The sequence below is a fragment of the Podarcis liolepis genome, assembly GCF_965112155.1.
Source record: "Podarcis liolepis genome assembly, chromosome: 1".
Lineage (NCBI taxonomy): Eukaryota > Metazoa > Chordata > Lepidosauria > Squamata > Lacertidae > Podarcis > Podarcis liolepis.
Genome location: NC_139554.1, coordinates 8,849,840 through 8,875,041, shown reverse-complemented (window position 1 = coordinate 8,875,041; position 25,202 = coordinate 8,849,840). Strand labels below are relative to the sequence as shown.

At 46.6% G+C, this 25,202-nt stretch overlaps 2 protein-coding genes across 9 annotated transcripts in view; one reads left to right on the top strand and one right to left on the bottom strand.

The window, feature by feature from the left end:
- The first annotated feature begins 326 nt into the window (after positions 1-326).
- DHRS7 (dehydrogenase/reductase 7) lies at positions 327-22,750 on the top strand. The gene is made up of 8 exons (XM_083519508.1): positions 327-675; positions 10,104-10,256; positions 13,262-13,368; positions 14,327-14,566; positions 16,021-16,143; positions 18,819-19,034; positions 20,676-21,792; positions 22,037-22,750. Exons 1-7 carry the CDS (start codon positions 540-542, stop codon positions 20,709-20,711), a joined length of 1,011 nt encoding a protein of 336 aa, XP_083375634.1. The 5' UTR covers positions 327-539; the 3' UTR covers positions 20,712-21,792; positions 22,037-22,750.
- The window catches only part of PCNX4 (pecanex 4), a 30,603-nt gene continuing 28,070 nt past the window's right edge, over positions 22,670-25,202 (bottom strand). For all 8 annotated transcript variants that reach the window (XR_014529155.1, XM_083517124.1, XM_083517121.1 and 5 more), the window contains one exon: positions 22,670-23,420. Coding sequence is in view for 7 of the 8 variants with exons in the window: in XM_083517124.1 (XP_083373250.1) it covers positions 23,169-23,420 (252 nt within the window). In the remaining variant the exon portion in view is untranslated. The remainder of the gene's footprint in view (positions 23,421-25,202) is intronic.

Sequence of the window (25,202 nt, the reverse complement as noted above, 5' to 3'; positions counted from 1 at the left end):
AATCTTCCAACAGTGGATGCTCACACGCGCGCTGATATTCCGAGAGCGAGAAAAACATTTCTGACAGCAAGAGCTGTTCGGCAGTGGAACGGTCTCGCTGGAGAGGTGGCGAACTCTCCTTCCTTGGAGGTTTTTAAGCAGAGGTTGGATGGTCATCCGTCGTGGGTGCTTTAGCTGAAATTCCTGCTTTGCAAGGGGGTTGGACTAGCCTAGAAGACCCTTCCAAGTCTATGGTTCTATGTTGTGAAAGCCACAGGAACAGGCCAAGCCGGGCTCCTTCCCTGGGCAGTTGGAAACCTTCCACGCCTCCAGTCTCTGCAGAGAATGCCGCGCGCAACGAAGGGGGCGGTAGCCACTTTCTTGGAGAGAACCGCGCGCGGCAACTCCACCCCTCCGAGGACGGCTCAGCCCTGTATGGGGCCTCTTCGGAGCCACGGCCACTCCCTGCTGGCAGAGAAGGGCGGCCCTCCTCGCCTGGCCCCGTCCCCCTCTGCCTCTTAAGGGCGGCGGCGGCTGGCTGTCGCGCGCTTTTTCTCGCCATGGTGTGCTGGGGCCTCGTTTGCGCCCTGGCGGCGGCCGGCCTCCTGATCTACCTGATCGTCCAGCTCGCCATCTGGCTCCGAGCTGACAGCGACCTCACCGTGCTGGCGGCGGAATGGTGGGGCAAGAAGCCGGGTAAGCGGCGCGCCGGGCCCGCGGCGCTCTGGTTCTCTCCCCGGAGCGCGCGTTTGCGCTCCTCCTCCTCTTTCGCCTTCTTCGCTTCCCCTCTCCGTGTGGGACGTGGCAGGACGTGTCCAAACACTTCTCCATCCCGGAACGCAGAGAGCTGCCCTGCTCGGAGTCAGGGGTAGCCAACGTGGTGCCCTCCTGGATGGCCTGGGTCAGAATGATCAACGGGTAGCGATTTTGCGCGCTGGAGTTGGGTAACATCTGGAGCGCACCAGGATGGCTTCCTCAGTCTGCGCCCACTTGCAGCGGCTCTCTGCAGGGAAGCTCTCCAAATACACCTGTTTTTAAGCTCTGGGTAGCAAAGCACAGATTTACAAGTTCACGTGTATGCGTGCCCTGTGAGCATCCGTATGTGCAATTGCCCAGAAGTGTTGCTCCCTTGTAGGCGAGGGAGTGGAGCAGGTTTGGTTTGCAAACTTACCAACTTTCAGCAGCTTGGTATAAATCCTGCTACCTAGGGCTGGTGGGAGGTACAATCGGGAACTAATTTGGCAAAGGCTGGCTTGCCTACAGCAATTTTCTAGGCACATTTTTTTTGAGATTAAGCCTATGCATTGGGTAACATGGGTGTGGCCTTTCAGCTGGAAAGCAACTGAAACGAAGCCTAATGACTATGATAGAGAAACTGTGGTTTAGCAATTAAGGACTAATTAAGACTCTGGGCAACACTGGGCAATAAAAATTTGTTTGCATCACACAGATTTATTTATTTTTAAATAAGAAACACCTTGGAAAACATGAAGAAACAACTCCCAGTGGCACTTGATTTTGAAAAGATATCTATTCACATTCGGCAAATATTTTATATTTTGATTTGCCCCTGAAGGGAAATGCCGTTATGCACACATCCGCTAACACTGTCCAAGTCACCCTTTGTCAGTCGCTGCATTTGCTGCTTTAAAAAAATCTGGGCAACCTGCAATCTTGCCTAACTTGGGTTGAGGTAGCAAGTCTTTTCCGCACAGCAACCAGCAACAGATGAAACAATTGGTGCAGCCACAGGACTGGAAAGGGTTTGGTTTCATAGTGTGAGATCAAGTTTTGGGATGGGACTGTGGGTTTTAGCTTGCTGTCAGGTGAATCACAGAGTTGGAAGGGCCCACGAGGGTAAATTTGGTCCTATGGGGGTCATCTAGTCCAACCCCCTGAGATGCAGGTATCTTTTTGCCCAAAGCGAGGCTCAAACCCACAACCCTGAGATTAAGAGTCTCATGCTCTACTGGCTGAGCTATGTGAGTGGTGAAGTGTGTCTTTGTGAAATCAAACCACCCCATAGCCTGATTCAATACATGGCTTCCTCAGAATTAAGCCCCACTGTCCTAAATGAGAAGGCTTTGTGCGTTCATCCTGTGTGTATACGTGTGTATCTTAAAAACAAAACAAACCATTCCGCAACAGAGTAGCTGCTTCCACCATGTAGTCCAGGGGTAGGGGAACTTGGTGTCACCCGGATGTTGCTGAACTCCAACTCCCATCAGCCCCAACCCACATGAGCCAGTGGTCAGGAACGATGGGAAATGTAGTGTGGCACTGTGGGTTAAACCACAGAGCCATGGACTTGCTGATCAGAAGGTCGGCGGTTCGAATCCCCGCAACAGGGTGAGCTCCAGTTGCTCGGTCCCTGCTCCTGCCAACCTAGCAGTTCGAAAGCACATCAAAGTGCAAATAGATAAATAGGTACCGCTCCAGCGGGAAGGTAAACAGCGTTTCCGTGCGCTGCTCTGGTTCACCAGAAGGGCTTAGTCATGCTGGCCACATGACCAGGAAGCTCCCTCGGCCAATAAAGCGAGATGAGCGCTGCAACCCCAGAGTCGGACACGACTGGACCTAATGGTCAGGGGTCCCTTTATCTTTACCTTAATATCTGGAGGGCCATTGGTTCCCCAGCTCTGACGCAGTTTGTCAACTGTACAGTGGTACCTTGGGTTACAGTCGCTTCAGGTTACAGACTCTGCTAACCCAGAAATAGTACCTCGGGTTAAGATCTTTGCTTCAGGATAAGAACAGAAATCACGTGGCGGTGGCAGTGGGAGGCCCCATTAGCTAAAGTGGTGCTTCAGGTTAAGAACAGTTTCAGGTTAAGAACGGACCTCCGGAACGAATTAAGTTCTTAACCAGAGGTACCACTGTATCCAACAACATGGATTTAAAAAGAAAGAGTCCAGCAGTGAAAGAGAAATGTCCAAAATTTGGGTGATGGCTAACCCTGAATAACTACTGTCCTCCATTCCTGGACTTGGGCTATTCAGCGTAGCCCTATCAGCCTTTCTCAAACTTGGGTCCTCAGCTGTTGTTGGCTACAACTCCCATAATCCCTGGCCACTGGTACTGCTAGCTAAGGATGATGGGAATTGGAGTCCAGGAAAAACTGGGGACCCAAGTTTGAGAAACACTGCAAGGAGATTGCTTTCTCAACGCAAGCTATTCTGCTTGCCTGATGGAACAATCGCCCCTTTCCTCCCCCAGCTACTTGGGGGGTTTTCCCCGATCCTCCAGAGCAGATTTGGGGGAGGTAGGAGGGCATGCAGGGGGAGGAGAGGGGAAAAGCCATGTTGCACTCGTGGGAGTCCTTGTTCTGTTTTCTGCTAACGGAAATGAGTAGTTGAATCTGGCTCGTGGTTACTATTTTAGTCACAACCCCTACGAAAAAGGAATCTACACTCCAGTACTAGAAAGAAAAATGTATATGGAGAAAGCACGTTTTTATGGACCGTTAATCAATTGGTTGTATGTACATTTAAGGGATAATAACCCGTTCCTTTCCAGGAGGGTTAAATAGGTTAAAAGAAAAGGTAAAATATTATATTGCTATTGTGTGCGTTTTAACGTTATTGAAAAACATACTCAAAAGTAAGTCCTATTGCATTAAATGCGACTTACTCAAAGGCAAATGGGGTTAGGATTTCAGCCTAAGGGGGGAAATCTGGAAACACAAAAAGTGATTGTTGGAGCCAAAGGAACAGCGTATGCCAGACAATTTGCAAACATCTGTGAAGGACAAATGCTTGCATGTGTGCTTCTTGGCAGCTGCTGCCGTGCTGGAAAATTCTGCTACCATCTTGCACAACTCAGAACCCTCCAAGCTGAATGCAGCTAGGAAATTGCATCTTCTCCAGGCAGGGGCATTCCTAGTCACTTGGCAGAGTTGGGTACAGGCCCACAGATCTGCGTGTGCTGATTTATATATGCATTTATGCCCGCTTACGCAGATTTTGAGAGAGGAAATCCCAGCTCTGGCTCTTAGACCTCACTCACATAGGGTGCCAGCAGGAATTTTGCAGGGCCTGGTGCTAAAGGCATAAGACAGAACCTTGCCGAACCAGCCCAAAGGCCATCTGATCTGGGATTCTGGGATTCTGCTGTAAACTGGCGGAAGTTGCTACACCCCTCAGTTTATTTTGGTTGCTCTTTGCTTTTCCAACACTACAATATCCTTTTGGAGGTATGGCGATCAGAACTGTACACACAAGTACAGCTGCAAGTGTGAATCTGATCTTAGGGACAAGTTACAACTTTTTTTGCTGGAAAATCAGCAGTTCCGCATTTGAGTTAAGAACTCCTTCCGTGGATGATTTGTTCCCTTTTAATTTCTCAATAAGGCCTAGAACGTCATTTCCCGTCATCACCTTTTGCCTCTGTCCCTTAGGCTCTCTTCTTGAGAAAGTTAGCTTAGGTAAGGGATCTGCCCTACATCTCTCACTGTGAAGACAGATGCAAATACCACATTGGCCCGAATATAAGCCGCGCCTGCAAATAAGCCACACCTTTAAAATTCAAGGGGGGAAAATTAAAAAAGACAATACCCGAATATAAGCCGCTCCCTTAAAATTGGGTTACAGGCTGAAAATTGCTGCGGTTGGTAACTCCGAGCCAATTTTTGTAAGGTCACGAATTTAAGCCGCACTTTAACTTTTCATAGTTGGAATTTGAAAAAAAAAGTGCAGCTTCTATTCAGGCCAGTACGGTAATTCATTCAGGTTCTCTGAAGTCTCCTTCTAACTCCCTTTTGGTCCAAAGATCCAACTGCCTAGCTGGTTTCCTAATGCATTAAATGTGTTTGTTTAGTGGTGCTCCTCAAATTTATTTATTGCCTCCCTTAGTATCCGCTGCCATTTCTGCAGCAATTTGTGTTCCTTGCCTCTACCAGCTTCCTTGACTCTATTCATTAACCTTGCTGGCATCTGCTTGGCCCTAGTGGTAGCTTTTCTGATGTCTGCAACTGATGCGGGGTGGAAAACTGCCGGAGAATAGGGAAATCAGCAAAAAAAACAACCTTCCATTTTGTTTGTGGGTGTCTCTATTGGATCAAAAGCCTTTTCGTATCTAGTCAAATGCCCCTCATTCAGAGGGGAGAATGTGTTGTCTTGGTATCTATTACTTGGGTACGTTCCTTCTACATTGGCTCTTGTAACCTATAGCCAACAATGTCCCTCTGATTTGTCTAACCCAGCCTCCCCCAATCTTTCACCCTCCAGATGTTCTGGGCTCTGTTCTTATCTGCGCTGAGCCAGATGGAGCAATTGCAGAAACAGCCTCCTTATGGCTGGCTGGCTGGCTGTTGAGCTCTTTGCTTTTAAAAAGCAGGTGCAGCATGCTTACCTTTATGACGGTTGGATTGTAAATTGTAGACAGAGAGAGATTGCGGCCTTCTGGGGAACAATACCACAGAGGGCTGGGCCGCCTAATGTCAGGGCTAGACCCCCATCCTCTTGCCAAAATAGTCCTGAAATGCAGTTGCATTGCAACTCTCAGATCTGTACTGCATGCTTACATTGGCCGTGTATCAGTTTCACTAATACTTTCCAGCAAAGGTGATAGACAATTGCAGTTGGGTGAAGTGAGAGCTGGACCATAAAGGCGGCTGATTGCCGAAGAATTGATGCTTTTGAATTATGGTGCTGGAGGAGACTCTTGAGAGTCCCATGGACTGCAAGAAGATCAAACCTATCCATTCTTAAGGAAATCAGCCCTGAGTGCTCACTGGAAGGACAGATCCTGAAGCTGAGGCTCCAATACTTTGGCCACCTCATGAGAAGAGAAGACTCCCTGGAAAAGACCCTGATGCTGGGAAAGATGAAGGGCACAAGGAGAAGGGACGACAGAGGACGAGATGGTTGGATAGTGTTCTCGAAGCTATCAGCATGAGTTTGACCAACTGCAAGAGGCAGTGGAAGACAGGAGTGCCTGGCGTGCTCTGGTCCAGGGGGTCACGAAGAGTCGGACACGACTAAATGACTAAACAACAACGAAGCCCATCGGCTACCCTCACCTGGTTTAGCCAGCCAGTCAGACCCATTCCTAGGGTGTGGCCGCTGTCGCATTCTGACAGTTTCTGGGAGCCACAGGTGAGACCTGAGTGCAAGAGAGGGAACAAAGGTGGACAAAACACCCCAAAAGATCGTGATATGTCCTCCACCAGAGGTACTAGCCTTTTCCTAACACCCCAAACACCAGAATAGGCCATCAGATACCCTCAAACCTATCCTGAATACATCTCTTCCACCTTGAAATTTCTCCGCTGGGTGTCAAGGGCCTTTGTGCAAATACAATTGCATCTAATCTTAATTGCCCAAAGGCCAATGAGGACATCACATAATCACAGCATTTGTTTTGTAAACAGCAGCCCAGGCAGGGGAGTGAGGGGCAAGAATTAACCCTTTCTCTCCCAGCTGCCATCGCCTCTTTCCAGGAACTATCCCTTTGGCGGCAATGGAAGCTTCCCTTGAAATGCAGGGAGAGAGAACTATGTTTCTCCTCTGAACTCCCTACAATCGCCCCCTGCAGCTGCTCTTTACATAAACTAAAAAGCGTGCACGTTCTATTTATTTATTTATAAAAAATATTTGTATACGGCTGCGTCATTTTTTTAAAAAATCGAAGCAGTTTACAGCAATAGCAACATAAAACTGCGCAATAAAAATGCCATTAAATAGTAAAAAAACCAAACATCCATTAACCATTGCAGAAGGATGTAGTATTCACTGCCTTCATGGACCTGGCAGAATAGAAATATTTTCAGCAGGCATTTAAAAGTTGGCACAGAAGGTGTCTGATGAATCTCCATTGGCAGGATGTTCGACATGACACTAAAGACCCTGTTTCTTGTTGCAAAATGAGCCTCATCAGCTTGGGGAACAACCAACAACAGCACTCCTGCAAATGATTTCAGACGGACGCAATTTTGCTGAGATTACTGCATTGGAGGGGGTTGGACTAGATGACCCTCGGAGTCGCTTCCAACTCTACGATTCTGTGAACCTCACAGGCTATATTGCTCTTTAAAAAAAAAAGTGCTTCCTCCATGTAAAAAACCCCTCAAAATGTCCTTTTATACCAGAAGGGGATGAGTTCTACAGTGGTACCTCAGGCTAAGTACTTAATTCGTTCTGTAGGTCCATACTTAACCTGAAACTGTTCTTAACCTGAAGCACCATTTTAGCTAATGGGGCCTGCGCCGCTGGAGCACAATTTCTGTTCTCATCCTGAAGCGAAGTTCTTAACCTGAAGCGTATGTGACCCGAGGTACCACTGTACTACTATATATTTCCATCAGAGAAATGTTATGTGACCCCCGAGCCAAGGAGATAAGTAACTATACAACCTTTAGAAGATATCTCAAGGCAGTCATGTACAGTGGTACCTCGGGTTAAGTACTTAATTCGTTCCGGAGGTCCATACTTAACCTGAAACTGTTCTTAACCTGAAGCACCACTTTAGCTAATGGGGCTTCCCGCTGCTGCCGCGCCGCGGGAGCCCGATTTCTGTTCTCATCCTGAAGCAAAGTTCTTAACCTGAAGCACTATTTCTGGGTTAGCGGAGTCTGTAACCTGAAGCGTATGTAACCCGAGGTACCACTGTATAGTCTTCTCTTCAGGGTTAAGGGTTTAGGTCACAAGCAGGGGTGTGTGTGTGTGTGTGTGTGTGTGTGTGTGTGTGTGTAAGTGAGGGAAATGTGGACCGACTCCTTGTCTCTGGAGTGCAGTCCATGACTGTGCAAACGGTGTTTCGTTCACCTTCAGACCTATGTGAAACAACTGAGAGAGCAAACACCTACATGGTATCTGTTGCTAAAGAGAAGCCCAGGATGAAGAAAGCGATTTAGCAAGGAATCCCTTTGTTTGCCTTGTCGCTTGCAATTTCTGAGAATTTGGTGAGCACAGAGTTCTTTCTGTTGATGCAGCAAGGGACCTTCGTTTGTGCAAGAACACAGAAGTTTATGTTGCGTGGAGTTGACTTTCTTCCATTGCCTACAGATAAACTTGCTTGGCCAAAACCGCCTTATTCATTCATTCATGTATTTATTTATTTATCTATCTATTTATCTATCTATCAATGAAACATATCCTGCTTGCTTCCTGGGGATCTCAGGGAAGCTAAGAAGCCACGATACGAAAAACAGCACTTCGACAATAAATTATAAGGCATTCCCCAAAGAATGAAATCCCCCTATAAAGAATGAAAAGCTCATATTGGAAAGCATGTGTGTGCCTGCTAATGAAAAAAAGAGTTTGTGGCATGTTTAAAAGACAAAAAAATGTTGCAGTTTAGACCACGGGTAGCCCATGTATGATGTCCTCAGATGTTCCTGAGCTAAAACTTGCATCATCCCTGACCAGTGGCCATGTTTGGCTGAAGGGATTGTAACATCCAGCAACATCAAGTCAGCAGCACATGGGCAACGTCTTGTGGAAGCGTTTATGGTGTAGATCAGGGGTAACTGACATAGTGCCCTTCAGGTGTCGCTTGACTACAAAGCCCATCATCCTTTTGACTACAACACCCATTATCCTTGGCCATTGGCTCTACTGGATGAGGCTGGTAGGAGTTGGGAGTCCACACTGGCTACCCCTGGTCTAGATGAAGTAGTAGACAATAGCCCATGGAAACTGATTTATATCATAAATCTGTTAAGTCACAAGACTCCTTGTTGTTTTTCCTAAACCAGTCTAGGGAGTTTGCCCTAAAGAACAAAACTGCCTTAGCAAAAACAAACACTTGCCGCCTGCCGAAAAAACCAGCCTGTACCTGAATCAACCGATTCAAGTTACAAAGAAAGAGATTCCAACTAAACACGAGGAAGGACTTTCTGACAGTAAGAGCTGTTTGGCAGTGGAACAGACTCCCATGAGAGGTGGCGGACTCTCCTTCCGTGGAGGTTTTTAAGCAGAGGTTGGATGGTCATCTGTCCTGGATGCTTTTAGCTGAAATTCCTGCATTGCAGGGGGCTGGACTAGATGACCCTTGGGGTCCCTTCCAACTCTACAAATCTATGATTCTGTGTTGCTACCTTCCAACCTCAATATTTATTAGTATTCTTCCTAGGGATAGTGAGTGCAATGATCTAAATTTGTATCTTCGTGTGTGTGTTTCTTTTTTCATTTAATTGTATTATTTGCATTTTATTTCTTTAATATGTTGCTGAAATGTGTTGATATTATTTTTAAACAATAACAATAACAATTTATTTCTACCCTGCCCATCCGACTGGATTTCCCACCCACTCTGGGAGGCTTTCAACAGAACATTAAAAAACACAATACAACATTAAACATTCAAAACTTCCCTAAGCAGGGCTGATGTCTTCTAAAAGTCGGCTAGTTGTTTATTTCCTTGAAGGGAGGGCGTTCTACAGCATGGATGCCACCACTGAGAAGGCCTTCTGCCTGGTTCCCTGTAACCTCACTTCCCGCAGTGAGGGAACCACCAGAAGGCCCTCAGAGGAGGACCTCAGTGTCCGCGCTGAACAATGTGGATAAAGATTCTCCTTCAGGTATACTGGGATGAGATATCTATCTCTATCTCTATCTCTATGTCTATCTATCTGTCTAGATATAGATACATATATAGATATAGATATAGATATAGTTATATATGTGTGTGTGTATTTATGTATGTATGTATGTATGTATGTATGTATGTATGTATATATATGTGTGTATATATTGTGTGTATATATGTATGTATGTATATATATGTATGTATATATTGTGTGTATATGCACCCACCTCCATTTATATACAGTGGACGCTCGGGTTGCGAACGTGATCCGTGTGGGATGCACGTTCACAATCTGCAGCGTTCGCAACCCGTGTCTGCGCGTCTGCGCACGTGAGGGTTGCAATTCGGCGCTTCTGCACATGCACAAAATGTGATTTAGCGCTTCTGCGCATGTGCAAGCGCCGAAACCCGGAAGTAACCTGTTCCGGTACTTCCAGGTTTTGGCAGTCCGCAAGCCGCAAAAATGCAACCTGAAGCATCTGTAACCCGAGGTATGACTGTATAGGGGTGGGTGCATGCACACAAAAATTCACCAACCAAAGTTGCCCTGATGAAAAGACACCCCTCTAAATTACTGCATTCCTTCCTTCCGACAGAAAAGGAGCTGCCTGGGAAAGTTGTCTGGGTGACGGGAGCCTCCAGCGGAATCGGTGAGGAGATGGCTTACCAGCTGGCAAAGATCGGCTCGCCACTTGCGCTCTCGGCAAGAAGGGAGAACGAGCTGGAGAGAGTGAAAAAGAAGTGCATTGGTAGGATTTCGTTATCTTGAAAGCTTGTCTTTTATTTTGCTTTTAGAATATCTGTGCCTGCAATCCCCCGCTGCAGGTGGGAAACTGTATTTTATGCATGGCAGGGGGTTGGTCTAGATTAGGGGTCTGCAACCCCCGGCTCCGGAGCCGCATGTGGCTCTTTTACACCTTTGCCGCGGCTCCAGGGCGGATACTAGCGAGGGGAGGAGGCGCATTGTGCGCCCCAACACTCCCCACTGTGGCGGGCGCTGTACTGGCTGTGACGTCGCATGGGGTGGTGCGTGCGTAAGTCACGCACCGTCCTGACGTCATCTTCCCACCCGCTGTCAGATCGCGGCTCCGGAAATATATTTGTTTTAAATGTCGCAATGGTTTTGCGGCTCCCAGTTTTTTCCCCCTTCAGAAACGGGTCCAAGTGGCTCTTTTTGTCTTAAAGGTTGCAGACCCCTGGTCTAGATGATCCGTTGGGTCCCTTCCAACACACCTGCCAATCAAGCATCATCATAAGCTGTTATGTCAAAGTTGGCCCACGGCCTTTCTCACCCCTGCCCTGGACCACCGTTTCCTGTACGCCTGTGCATGATAAAAGCACCAGGAGAACCCCGCTTTGCCCATCTTAATGCCCAAGGTTGGTGGGGATGGAAGTTTGCTTCCATGTCCAGATATTTAGGACCTATTTGGTTAGGCGCAGGGCTTTTTTTTTCAGCCAAAACATGCTGGAGCTCAGTTCCGTCATGTCTCAGGTAGGTGCCATTGCAGCCGATGAAGGAGGCATTCATTGTGAATCCCGGCACCTCTTTTTCTAGGTTTTTAAACACAAACGCAAGCATATTGAATTGTGCCTGGAAGCAAACTGTCAGCCAGCACAGATAAGGCCTCCCCTTGAAAATTCTTAGGATTTGCCTGCCCCTGAATATTAATCCAAAATTTGGCGGGCATTCTCATCCCACTTCTCCCCTGAAACATATAAAAAAAATTTGGGGGGCTGAATACAGCAAGCCTGCAATTTATGCACATTTAACTTGTGTGTATTCAGCTTTATGTGCTTGACAATAAAATAAGAAGGGGACAGAAATAAGGTGGGCATCCAGGAAAAAAGCCTTCAGCGATCCCACCTCTCTTTGTACCCAATGTGTTTTGACTTTATGCAATTTTGGTTTTAGGAACAATCCGTTACCCCTGAGTAAGCTGGGGGCTTCCTGTACTTGAACCCAGAATGATGGTTTAACTGCTCTTTTAACTGGCAACCAAAATGGTTTAAATGTTCCATCCATTGAACCCTTGTTGACCTTGAGCTAAGCAGCGATGTTGCCTAGTTGTTCTGCTGATGCAACACACCCTTTGTTCCTCCCACCCACCTTCTCCCATTATTAAAGCATTGCCAAGTGGGGGAGAGGTTGTCAGCTACTTCTAACAGTGGCATCTTGCCACAAAACGGGGGTTATTGTTTCCAAGGTCACAGTGATGGGCAGTTTATCTGTGGCAAAGGTTGTAGTCTTGCAGTGCCAGAGCCGCTTTTGCAAACCAAGCACAGCCCACGTCATATTTGCTCAACAAATGAAGGAAACAAGGTCCATGCCAATTTTGCTTATGGAGAGCATTTAGAGATTTAATCATTAACAAGTCCTATTAGATGTTGTCCAGGGCTGTAACCAATGGAAAGGAGATATCAGGTCAAATGGATAGACAGCATTTGAACGTCACAGGGGTCATTTTGCTTGCAAAAATACGAGGTCCCTGCATTAGCCTTCATGATTATCCATTAACTACACAGTTTACAATCATTTGTTCTCTGTGGGTGGGGAGGGGGAGACTGGCCTTGCAGCAATGTAGAGCATTAAAAAAAATGCAGAGCTGATCAAAGGGTTCCTTCATGTGCCCGCCAACCCGTTTGCAAACCCTGAAAATAGCTGCATACAGTTCAGTATAGAAATAAATTGAGAAACCTTTGAAGGCTGATTACCGTATTTTTCGCTCCATAAGCCGCCCTTTTTCCCTCCTAAAAAGTAAGGGGAGATGTGTGTGCATCTTATGGAGCGAATGCAGGGGGGAGGCAGGCAGGAAAAGGCCCCAAGAGCCTCACACAAGCTCTGCGCGGCTCTTGTGGGCTTTTCCCCAGGAGTGAGAAGGGACTGACGCAGCCAGTCAGTCCCTTCTCCCTCCTCATAGAAAAGGGTGCGCGGCTCCTGTGGGCTTTTGCGGGAGGTGGGGGAATTGCCATAGTCGTGCCTCTCCTGGCCACGTGGCTAAAGAAGCCAAGACAGCGAGTGGGATCCATCCCGCTGGCTGTCTTGGCTTGTGCCATAGCCGCGTGCAGCCTCTCCCGGCCAGAGGGGCTGTGCGCGGCTAAAGAAGCCAAGACAGTCCCTTCTCGCTCCTGGGGAAAAGCCCGCAAGAGCCGCATGGAGCTTGTGTGCAGCTCTTGGGGGCTTTTCCTCCCTGCCTCCCCCCTGCATTCGCTCCATAAGACGCACACACATTTCCCCTTACTTTTTAGGAGGGGGAAAAGGGCGTCTTATGGAGTAAAAAATATGGTAGGTGCGCCTTATGGTCTGGTGCGCCTTATGGAGCAAAAAATATGGTGTTTTAAGATTTTTGGGGGGGGGGCTTTAATACTTACCACCCAAGGACTCCTTTCCTGCAGAAAACTAAACCAATATACTAACCAGTGTATCCTTTGCATTCCCAAGTCATGTTACAGCTCTTTGGAATTTGAAAGCTGGAAAATTTAATACGCCTTTCTGTCCTGGTCATCATTTGGACAGTGCAGAGCTGGTCTGACCAATAATTTAAGGCCGCTCCCAATGTTAGCATGACCTGCCAGAGGTCATGTGCAATCTGCATGGTGATTCTGTGCAACACAGGCCATGTGAGCGCCTCTTGCTTCCCAAGATCTGTGGGGCTAATGAAACAGAAGAGGAAGGATTGTTTACCACTGTTTCTAAACGGTTCCTCTTCTTCCTTCTTTCCTCTCCCTGGCTTAAAAAACAACAACACACATTTAGAGATCAGCAGCCTCACTGACAAGGATATCCTTATTGTGCCACTTGACTTGACTGACAGGAGTGCCCACGAAGCGGCGACAAAAACTGTCCTGAAGCATTTTGGAAAGGTAAGTCAGACTTTCCTCAGTGGATTGCTTAGGGAGAGGGAGGAATTTCAGGGGCACCTGCCTTGGCCGCAGTTTGCAAAGGGGCAGGAAATGGGCGTCAAAGGTCATTTGTTATAAAATGTGGAGCAGTTTGGCATTCTTTAAGCTGGCGCATGAAAAGCCATCTCTTTATGAGATATCCAAAATTGGTTTTAAAAGCTGTCATAAGCAGCATGAGGGGGCTGCTGTTCTAGAAACTCGAACCCAAAGCCCCTTTTGGCACATGGAACTAGTCATGCAGTTGGGATCCTGAGTTCAGTTTAAAAATAATAAAAGTATTTCTATCCTGTACAGTGGTACCTCTGGTTACGAACTTAATTCGTTCTGGAGGTCCGTTCTTAACCTGAGCTACTGCTTTAGCTAATGGGGCCTCCCGCTGCCGCCACACCACCGGCGTGCGATTTCTGTTCTCATCCTGAGGTAAAGTTCTTAACCCGAGGTACTACTTCCGGGTTAGCGGAGTCTGTAGCCTGAAGTGGTTGTAACCCGAGGTACCACTGTTTTTATATATCAGAATTTGCAAGCAGTGTACCTTAAAGCACTCTGATGCCTTGTGGAAAAAAGAAAGTAACTTTTGTAGTTAGGAAAGTGAAGATGCTCATTGCTGTTTTCCCTCCCTGCCAAAAAACCAGAACAAATGCTCAGTTAAGTGCAGATACAGCCTAACCTTCATGCAAGCTTTGCACAAACAAATCAGAATGAATGCTCAGTAAATAAGTCTTCGGGACAACCCCTAGGATTACCTAATTCAGCATGCTTATTTTCCTTTTACTTAGTAAAACAAAGCTGAAAAATTTGCAATTTTGCAATTGGTATCTGTCTTTTGAAAGGGGAATTCTCCACAGAAAAATCAAGTTTCGGGGGTTTCCCCACCCTGTTTCCTTGCAAATGCTTAACTTTCTCCCTCTTGTTCCCAAAGATCGACGTCTTGGTGAACAACGGCGGCCGTTCCCAGCGCTCCCTCTATGTAGACACGTCCGTCGATGTCTACAAGGCTATCATGGAGCTCAACTACATTGGCACCATCTCCCTAACGAAATACGTCCTGGACCACATGATACAGAGGAAACAGGGGAAGATTGTCACCATCAGCAGCGTGATGGGCATCATGGGAGCTCCCTTGGCCACCGGCTATTGCGCCAGCAAACACGCCCTGCAGGTAAGGCTCATCTTCCAGCCTTCGACTGCTCATGGCTTGTATCGGAGACTCTTGCCTTTGCCATGGACTCACTAGGTGGCCTTTGGCAAATGACTCTCTCACAGACTTGGTCCCCCTTCCCCAGTGGCGTGCGGTCAGTGAACTAGGCTAGTTCCCTAAATGTTCCCCTGGTACCTCCTTCCCCAAGCCCAGGAAGCTTCTGCCCAGCTTAGGAAGGGAAGTGTGATGCTCATGCGTGCAACATAATAATAATAATAAAATTTTATATATATCCCGCCCTCCCCAGCTGAAGCCGGGCTCCGAGCGGCTAACAACAATAGAAGTAACACAGCATTCTAAAATCAATTCATTCTAAAACCAATTCAAAATCAAATTAATGGCAACCATTGACCTAGAGTTCTGTGAGGATTACCAAAGGAGGGGGTCAGACTGTGGCTTGGCCAAAGGCCTGGTGGAACAGCTCTGTCTTGCAGGCCCTATGGAAGGACGTCAAGTCCCGCAGGGCCCTAGTCTCTTGTGACAGAGTGTTCCACCAGATCGGGGCCATGGCCAAAAAAGCCCTGGCTCTGGTTGAGGCCAGCCTAACCTCCCTGTGGCCCGAGACCCCCAAGATGTTTTTGTTTGAAGACCGTAGGGTCCTCTGTGGGACATACCAGGAGAGGTGGTCCCAGCCCCACAATCACCTTCGTAAGCTGGTGCCTCTGGCCCTAACTGTTCCCCTGTGAACATTTCACTGCCCTGCCCCAGTCTGTGATAGATGAATCATAGAATCATAGAATCATAGAGTTGGAAGAGACCACAAGGGCCATCGAGTCCAACCCCCTGCCAAGCAGGAAACGATGAGACAACCGTGGTTTGTAAGGAACACAGGGAGCTGACTTATACCAACCTAGTACTGTCCACCCTGGCTGGCAAGGGATCTCCAAGGTTTCACACGGGGGTTCTCTCCCAGCCCTACGTCCAAAGATGTTGGGGATTAATTTTGAGACCTTCTACATGCACAGAAGGGACACGGTGGCGCTGTGGGTTAAGCCTAGGACTTGCCGATCCCTGTGATGGGGTGAGCTTCCGTTGCTCAGTTCCTGCTCCTGTTCGAAAGCACGTCAAAGTGCAAGTAGATAAATAGGTACCGCTCCGGCGGGAAGGTAAACAGCATTTCCGTGCGCTGCTCTGGTTTGCCAGAAGCAGCTTAGTCATGCTGACATGAAGCTGTACACCGGCTCCCTCAGCCAGTAAAGCGAGAGGAGCGCCGCAACCCAAGTCGGCCACACCTGGACCTAATGGTCAGGGGTCCCTTTACCTTTTTACATGCACAGAAGATGCTTTGCCACTGAACTATGGCCCTTGGTGCATCCCAGTGCTGGTTATCTGATATTCCTAAGAGATTCCGTCCTGTTTGAGCTTGGGGGAAGAAAGCTGGTACTTTTAACTGTCAGGCTCTTGTTGTTTCTCAGGGCTTCTTCAACTCTCTCCGACCTGAGCTCACTGATTATCCCAGGATAAGTATAATTAACATCTGCCCGGGGCCTGTGCAGTCACAGATCATACAAAACGTCTTCACTGAAGATATTGCGAAGGTAAGAAAGGTTGAGATGATTAAAGGACTGTGTTAACTGGGATTAGAAGATGCTGTGAAATCAAAGAAATATAGTTAAGGGTCATTACTGCTGTGCACAGTTAGATATCACCTAGAGTTGTCACTAAATATTTATAAAGCTAGTTTATTAAGTAGTTTAACCTAGAAGCCTCATTGAATTGAACAGGACTAACCTCTGAGCAGACATGGTTAGGATTGCACCTTAAAACGTTATTCCTCCATAAGCTAATAACTCACAGCTTATTAATCGAAGCCAGAACAGCAATAACAAAATCACACAAAGAAGAATCTGAAGAAGTGTGCATGCACACGAAAGCTCATACCAAGAACTAACTTAGTTGGTCTTTAAGGTGCTACTGGAAGGAAATTTTTTATTTTGAAAATCACACAAGGTTCTTCATGAATGGATTCCAGTCTCTAGATGTCTTCATATTCTCCTCCTTGGAAGCACAATGGAAATAAAATATTTTTTTTAAAAAAAGACCCACAGCATCTTGTATGACAGCTTCCAGGTAGAGGGTACAGTCCTCCCCGGACTGTACCACTTCAGGACACGGGTAGGGCAATCGTGTCTCCAAATACTCCCCGACATCCCCCCCCCAAAGGTGCCTACACATATAGGAAACTTGCAAGTCTAGAACAAGCTTAGGCTAGCCAATGCGATGCTCTCCAAATACAACTCAATGCTGGAGCGAGTTTTGTGGTTTTGTAGGTGTTCTGTGCGGTTCTGAATTTCGTGTCCCATCTATGTTGTTTTTTTTAAAGGAGTGGGTTTTGAAAGGCCAAACACAGTAGCCTTCACAGAGGCAACTCTGGTCTGCCGCTTGCACAGATCTTCTTTTGTCTTGCTGGCTATTCTGTAATCCTCTGGCAAGGCCAAACTCTTATGTAGTCATAGCCCGTAAATCCAAATTGCTCCGGCTGGCCTCTCATCCACTTTTGTTTTTTTTTAAGCAAGAAACTTTCAGGTTGCATCTTCTTAAAATGCAACGGAGCACCAATCGCTCGCAGTGACTGAATTTATGATTAATGTGCCTGAACATTGTTCAGATAAGTAAGCCTGAAAGAGTTCGTACCAAGGCTTTTCAGACAATAATATCTCAGCTCAAATAAGTCAGGACATTGTTTAGGTAGCTTTGTGGCCTACTCAAGCTGCTCGTAAGATAGTGATCCAGTTTAGGGGAACAGCTTTTTCTATCAACTCGGGGTCACACAATCTAGGCCTCTTTCCTCATAAGCCCCTGCCCCCAACTCAGGATAATTCTTCCCACGAATACTTGACACCCCTTTTGGCTGTCCAGAACTCTCCCCGACTTTTAGGCCCCAGGTCTCCACACTGCCCCCCCTCCCACTAAGGCAGGGATGGGAATACAGGGATTATGGGAGTTGGGAGTACAACAAGGTCTAGGGTACCAGAGGTTCCTTAACTGTGTCCTAGAGGTTACCTTCAAAGATATATGACACACAGAGACTTTGTTAGAAAGATGAACAAGCCTTGTTGAGCAAGCACACAGCCCCTTTGTTTACGATGGGGACATAAAAACCAGATCTTTGCTTACTAAGATGAGAGATTGTTTGTTTTATAAAGATTTATATTCCACCCCTCACCATTAGCGATCTCAGGGCAGGTCAAAACAATTTAAGACACAAAGAAGAAAGCAAAAAAGTACACTTAAAAAATCTTACCAGTCCATCTATTAAACACGACAAAGATAAGATTGTCCAAATGTGGTCACTGTAATAAATTCATCGGGTGTGCTGTGAGTTCTTGCTTGATTAAAACTCAGCATAAATGGGCAAGGGCAAAATGCCACATTTTCTACTCTTAGCACAGATACAGCCTTCTGAAAGTGGACTGGCCTTTTGAACTGTGTCCCTTTTACGCTGATATGGTTGTATCAATGCCTCCACCTTGGGGGCAGCATGGGCCAATTCCCATCCAGCTCACCTGCCTCCTAGCTCACACCTGGCACAGGTGTGGCAAACATATCTGGCCTGGTCAGTTAGATCTTACACTGTAAGGGGGGCGGGAATTATAATTTATCTTAAAAACCACTGTAAACAGTTAAAACGGTTAGTAGGATTGGAATAACACTTGCAGTTTACTGGTGAATTTCGGACAAAATGGAGAAGTGAAATATTTGGATTATTATAATAAAATGCAGGAGGAAATGACTAACAATGGGACCCACAAAGGGGAGGGCTGTTCAGGAGATTCTATGGAATCTTGCTCTTAAGTTTTATGTTGTATATGTGATTGTAAAACGGCAATCTGAAAAATCAAATACCGTATTTTTTGTTCTATAAGACTCACTTTTTTCCTCCTAAAAGGGGGAAATGTGTGTGTGTCTTATGGAGCGAATGCAGGCTGCGCAGCTATCCCAGAAGCCAGAACAGCAAGAGGGATTGCTGCTTTCACTGCGCAGCGATCCCTCTTGCTGTTCTGGCTTCTGGGATTCAGAATATTTTTTTTCTTGTTTTCCTCCTCCAAAAACTAGATGCATCTTATGGTCTGGTGCGTCTTATAGAGCAAAAAATACGGCAAATAATTAAAAAAGAAAGATCTTATGCGGCAAACCACTCTGTGATCCTCGGGAGATCGCATGCTCCCTCTCCAGCTTACTCTCTTCCCTAACCCCCTGCTTTCCCATCCAGGCAAATGCAAACGTTGGGGATCAGTCTCACAAAATGGAAACCGGCCGTTGCGTGCGACTAACACTGATCAGCATGGCTAACGATATAAAGGAAGCCTGGATCAGCGACCATCCATACCTGGCAGTCTGTTACCTCTGGCAATACACACCTACCTGGGCATGGTGGTTGTTGAATCGCCTAGGGAAGAAGCGAATTGAGAATTTCAAAAAAGGAGAGGTACGTCCTTCAAGCAAGAGCTGTTCTTATGTTCCGTTATCACCCTAGCCCAGGGTTTCGCAAACTTGGGTCTCCTCCTGCTGTTTTCGGACTACAAGTCCCATCACCCCTGGCCACTAGGGATGATGGGTCTTCATCCCTGGCCAAAGGATGATGGGACTTGTAGTCCAGCAACAGCTGGAGATACCCAAGATTGGGAAACTCTGCTCTAGCCTATTCAGCCAGAAACAATGTGTGTTGAAGGGCTTTGAAGGCTGAGTCTTCATTTGCTCCCTTGCAGTGCATTGTCTCAACCCACTTTGTGGGCTGCTTGCTGCTCATCCTCTGTATGGGCCGAAGTGTTCAGATAGGTCTGCTGCACGGTCAGGGGAAAAACAATGCTGTCCAGGGTTGTAAAGACTGCGGAGAGAATAATTGGGTGCACTCTTCCCACCTTCGATCAAATCTATGCTGCCAGGTGCCATAAGAAAGCGGCAGAGATAGCGCAGGATACTACGCACCCCGGAAATGATCTCTTTCAGTTTCTGCCTTCTGGAAGAAGGTACAGGGTTATAAAGGCCAGGACTAGCCGCCTGAGAAACAGTTTCTACGCAGATGCAATTCTGGTTCTAAACGCAGCATAAGGGGTCTCTATAGTATAGTGTATTTTATAGTATAGTGTATTTTATAGTATAGTATTAGTATAGTATAGTGTATTTTAAAATGGGGTTTCAGAGTTTTTAGGTCTCTATAGTATAGTGTATTTTATAGTATAGTATTAGTATTAGTATTGTATAGTATAGTGTATTTTAAAATGGGGTTTCAGAGTTTTTAGGGGTTTTTGAACTTTTATGTAGTTTTTCAATTTCCTTGTTCTGTATGGGACAATGACAACAAAGATACCGTATATCATTTTATTGGAGGGATCCGGTTTCATGCTGTTTGCCAGAAGAGGTGGAAGAAGCAGGATCAGAACAAAAGGCACCCTCTCACATCTCTGCCTTTGCAGTATTCATTCAGGTTCCCAGAGTGTATTTTCAAAAGCTGTATGGGGAGGAAGAGGGGAGGGGCAGGCGGTGGCAAAAGCTCTGGCCCAACTCTTTGGATCCTTCCTCAAGTTATGCTCTCTTAATCCTATGATGCTTTAAAGCTGTTAGGCAGTGAAAGTGGTCCTCTTTCCTATAGCCCAGTTGGAGGAGTGTTTAAAAAATGTTCTTTGTTCTCTGTAACCCACCCAACTGATTGGGTTGCCCCAGGCACTCTGGGCGGCTTCCAACAAATATAAAAGCATAATAACATTTTAAATATTTAATCAAACATTAAAAACTTCCCTATGCAGGGCTGTCTTCAGGTGTCTTCTAAAAGCTGTAGATAGATAATTTATTACGGTCGGAGACTGTTTATCTCCTTGGCATCTGATGGGAGGGTATTCCACGGGGTGAGCACCACTGCTGAGAAGGCCCTCTGCCTGGTTCCCTGTAACCTCACTTCTTGCAGCCAGGGAACCACCAGAAGGCCCTCGGAAGTGGACCTCAGTGTCCGCGCTGAACAATGGGGGTGGAGATGCTTCTTCAGGTATACAGGGCCTCTCCTTCGGGTATACTTAAGTATAAATGAAATTAAGAGCAGTCTGGACTAAGTTGTGCTTTTTGTTCATTGCAGGACGCTGATATTTCCTACTACAAAAAATCTTCTTAAAGGAGCATTACATTCTCCTTTTCACCAATACCAGCATAAGGAGGAGGAAGAACCCCTGCTTTAAGTACACATTCTTTTTTGAGGATAAGGAATGGCGTTATAATACGTAACCCATACCTGTTCCACTATAGTCTCTTGAATAAAAAATGATTTTATAACGCTTGTTGATACTGTAGTGTGGTTAGCCACCAAAAACCTTTACTACCTGGCCTTTCATGGTGCTATCTTCTGCTGTATGCTAGAGGGACCATTCAAATCTACACCCCACCCCAGTGTCTTCTCAGGCCCTGTCTTAATGCCTTTAGTGACTCATTTACTGTTTTTGCCTCTTGCTTCATTTCAAGACCTCAGGATACAAAAAAAGAATGTTAATATACACAGGTGTCTCTCTCCAAACAATGCACTCTCAGGAAAACGTTTGTTAGGCGAGCGCTTGCGTAAAGTCAGCCATTTCCATTGATTCCTATGGGGAAATTTCTAATGTGTTCCTGACCATGGAATTTTCACCTCAAAATGATTTGGGGGGGGGGGACACGCTGGAAAACCCTCTGAAAGCTTGCGAAAGGCAAACAAGGAAGGGGTGGGAAAGCTCTCTATAGTTGTCCAATCCCCCTTCCTGCCTTGTTCTGGTGAAATGGCTGCTATCTACCAGCAAAACACAAATAAGGCTTGTTTAAGGCTGCCTATTTGTTTAAACAGGTCTGGCTGTTTGGATATCTGAATCTGCAGTGTGTATAACGAGGTTTGGGTACTAATTCCTTGTTTTTAGATGATTTTTTGCATAACAAGTGTTTGGATAGTGGGACCTGCAGGTACACAAAAAGGACCAAGCTTTTATCTACCACCTCCATTTTTCTTACTGAATGCTACTAAGGCAGTGCTGTGTTCTTAAAGTGGTTTTCGCTATATTTACATTTATAAAGAAAAGTACTTTGGCAGCAGTTAGATCTCATGTTGACTTTTAGCCTGGCTTTCTCCCGTGTGGTGACGAGATCCGAAGCTGCTTCAAATTAAAAGGATTAATTCAAATGAACCTTAAACATGGCTTGATTATAGTTAGTAAAAACTTGATTATACAGTGGTGCCCCGCAAGACGAATGCCTTGCAAGACGAAAAACTTGCTAGACGAAAGAGTTTTCCGTTTTTTGAGTCGTTCCGCAAGATGAATTTCCCTATGGGCTTGCTTCGCAAGACGACAATGTCTTGAGAGTTCTTGTGAGTTTGTTTCCTTTTTCTTAAAGCCGCTAATAGCCATGCTTCGCAAGACGAAAAAACCGCAAGACGAAGAGACTCGCGGTCGTCTTGCGAGGCACCACTGTAGTTAGCAAAAACAAAGGTTCACAAGCTTATGCATTGAGGCTGGCTTCTTTCTGCTTTTCACCATCAAGGCTAGCCGTTCAAACAACACGGCAAGCTGCTGTTAATTAGAAGCAGACATTTCAGAGCTCCTTCCTGTGGGTGTGCAGGAAGGAAGGGGGAGGAGAGAGATTGCATGAAAGGGGGCGGGTGGTTTCGGTTGCTTTTGAAGCCTCCTTTGTGCTTTGGCTTAAATGGGACACCTAGTAAGTCTCATGCCAAAATGTAAGTGGAAGAGCAGGATGGGAAGATACTGAAAGTTAAAGGACAATTCAAACTAACGCTAAAACGAGGTCGGGAAGCCTTTTCTACCCCCAAAAAATCCAGATGTTCATTTCCATGTTCTACAGCAGTCATTCTAAAGCCCTCTGAGGCAGGAAATATTACATGAGATTTGTTTTTTCACCTTGCAGGGTACAGGTGAAAACTTGGGTTTCAAACCTCTCCTTGTTTATAGGAATTTTGGTCCCAGTGATTTCAGTGTTATCTAGAGGTGGGCAGATTAGCAGAGCAAGCTTTTCCACTTGCCAGGCTTATTGCACCATGAGACTGTTTGCACCAAAGTAAGAGTATGCGACTTGCTATAATTGAAAAGAACTCGCTGCAGGCTGAACAGATGTATTATTGAGTGTTTCTTCAAGTATCACTTTGTCAATGCAAATAAAGCTATACAATATAAACAAGTGATAAAATCCAAGTGTGGTCTTTCAAAATCGGGGGGGGGGGGGAGGGGGGAGCTTTCATCCTATGTACATTGTTGTACTAACCTGTGGTTTCAAAGTATGTAAGCTGTGACCTGCCTTCTAATGCAAGTCACCTGTCAAGTTACTGATTTTTTATTTAAAAAAACAACAACCTCGCAGAATACATCAATGAGCTTATTGCCTGCTTCTCCCAGCATCTCCCTCCATCAGCCCAACAAGGACCAGAGGTTCAGACATCACTGGGGCTGAAAGAGACACGTTCCTAATATTCCTGCCAAAAAAACCGGCCTCTTCTGCTGCCACCGACATCTTTGGCAACTTAAGTTTTCCTTGCTGCAAGAGTCAAGAAAATTAATGCAGTTTTTCTTTAGGAAACCAAAGGGCCAAGGGTCAAGTTCTAGAGCAAAGGTACATGGAGAGGTTCGCAGGAATAAACTGGGTAGCCCAGGGGAGGATCTGCTGCTTGTATGGTCAGGTTCCTCAGGAGGACAGGATGAGCTTGGATACTGTAGCGTTCCTCGTCGTCGTTGGTGGCGTAGAGCAGCTCCCAAGAAAGGTTTGCCCACTGCCCTCTAACAGCTTCGCTGTTCAGTTTCCCCACTTGCACTAGGAATTCCTGAAGGGTGAGGACTCTGCTGGTATAAACTCCCTGAAAGACAAGGCACATACAGTCATACCTTGGGTTACAGATGCTTCGGGTTGCGCACCACCCTGAACCCAGAAGTACCGGAACAGGTTACTTCTGGGTTTCAGCGCTCACACATGTGCAAAAACACTAAATTGCGCATGCGCAGAATCGCAAACTGTGTGTGCGCAGACGCAGCGCTGCGGGTTGCAAATGTACCTCCCACACGGATCACATTCACAACCCGAGCGTCCACTGTATGTGGAAAATTAGCGCTCTTGTATATTGCTGACAGCAGACTCTGACCCATCAGAGGCTTGTCGTTGGAATGGGGAGGAAGGTAGTTTTTCACTCAAATATTCTAGAGTTTAGGGTGGGGGACACTTCAAAGTAGTGTGGGAGATGGTGACGGGGTTGCAGAGTGAAGGACCATAGCTCAATAGTAGAGGATCTGCTTTGCATGCAGAAGGCCGCTCGTTCAAACCCCAAGGTCTCCAGGTAGTGTCGGGAATGTCCCGTGTCAAACCCTGGAGAGCCACTTCCAGTCGGTGTACACACTACTGAGCTAGGCAGACCAAACTCTGTATAAAGCATCTAACCATCATCATCATCATCATCATCATCATAAATTATTTACACCCCACCCATCTGGCTGGGTTTCTCCAGCCACTCTGGGCAGCTCCCAATTGAATATTAAAAACACAATACAGCATTAAACATTAAAACCTTCCCTAAACAGGGCTGTCTTCAGGTGTCTTTTAAAAGTAGGAGAGTTGCTTATTTCCTTGACATCTGATGGGACGGCGCCACTACCGAGAAGGCCCTCTGCCTGGTTCCCTGTAACCTCACTTCTCGTAGTGAGGGAACCGCCAGAAGGCCCTCGCTGCTGAATCTCTGTGTCTGGGCTGAACATAGGGGTGGAGACGCTCCTTCAGGTATACAGGACCGAGGCTGTTTAGGGCTTTCAAGAGACCCAACACTTTGAATTGTGCTCAGAAACGTACTGGGAGCCAATGTAGGTCTTTCAAGACCAGTGTTATGTGGTCTCTGCGGCCGCTCCCAGTCACCAGTCTAGCTTCCGCATTCTGGATTAGTTGCAGTTTCCGAGTCACCTTCAAAGGTAGCCCCACGTAGAGCACATTGCAGTAGTCCAAGCGATAGATAACTAGAACATGCACCCCTCTGGCAAGACAGTCTGCAGGCAGGTAGGGTCTCAGCCTGCGTACCAGATGGAGCTGGTCAACAGCTGCCCTGGACACAGAATTGACCTGTGCCTACATGGACAGCTGCCAGTCCAAAATGACTCCTAGACTGTGCACCTGGTCCTTCAGAGGCACAGTTACCCTATTCAGGACCAGGGAGTCCCAAACACCCGCTGCCCCTCCAAAACAGTACTTCTGTCTTGTCAGGATTCAACCTCACTCTATTAGCCACCATCCAACCGCCTCCAGGTACTCACACAGGACCTTCTCCGCCTTCACTGGTTCTGATTTAAAAGAGAGGTAGAGCTGGATATCATCCACATACTGATGAACCCCCAGCCCAAACCCCCTGATGATCTCTCCCAGCGGCCTCATGTAGATGTTGAAAAGCATGGGGGAGAGGATGGAACCCTGAGGCACCCCACAAGTGAGAGCCCAGGGGTCTGAACACTCATCCCCCAACCCCACTTTCTGGACATGGCCCAGGAGAAAGAAGAACCACTGTATAACAGTGTCCCCAGCTCCCAGCCCCTCTAGACAGTCCAGAAGGATGTTATGGTTGATGGTATCAAAGACTGCTGAGAGATCCAGCAGAACTAGGAAA

Excerpts from the sequence above, each read along its gene's own strand:
- DHRS7 (XM_083519508.1), top strand. The coding sequence starts at position 540 with ATGGTGTGCTGGGGCCTCGTTTGCGCCCTGGCGGCGGCCGGCCTCCTG. Across the intron at positions 676-10,103 it reads ATGGTGGGGCAAGAAGCCGG|AAAAGGAGCTGCCTGGGAAA; the intron begins GTAAGCGGCGCG and ends TCCTTCCGACAG. Across the intron at positions 13,369-14,326 it reads TCCTGAAGCATTTTGGAAAG|ATCGACGTCTTGGTGAACAA; the intron begins GTAAGTCAGACT and ends TTGTTCCCAAAG.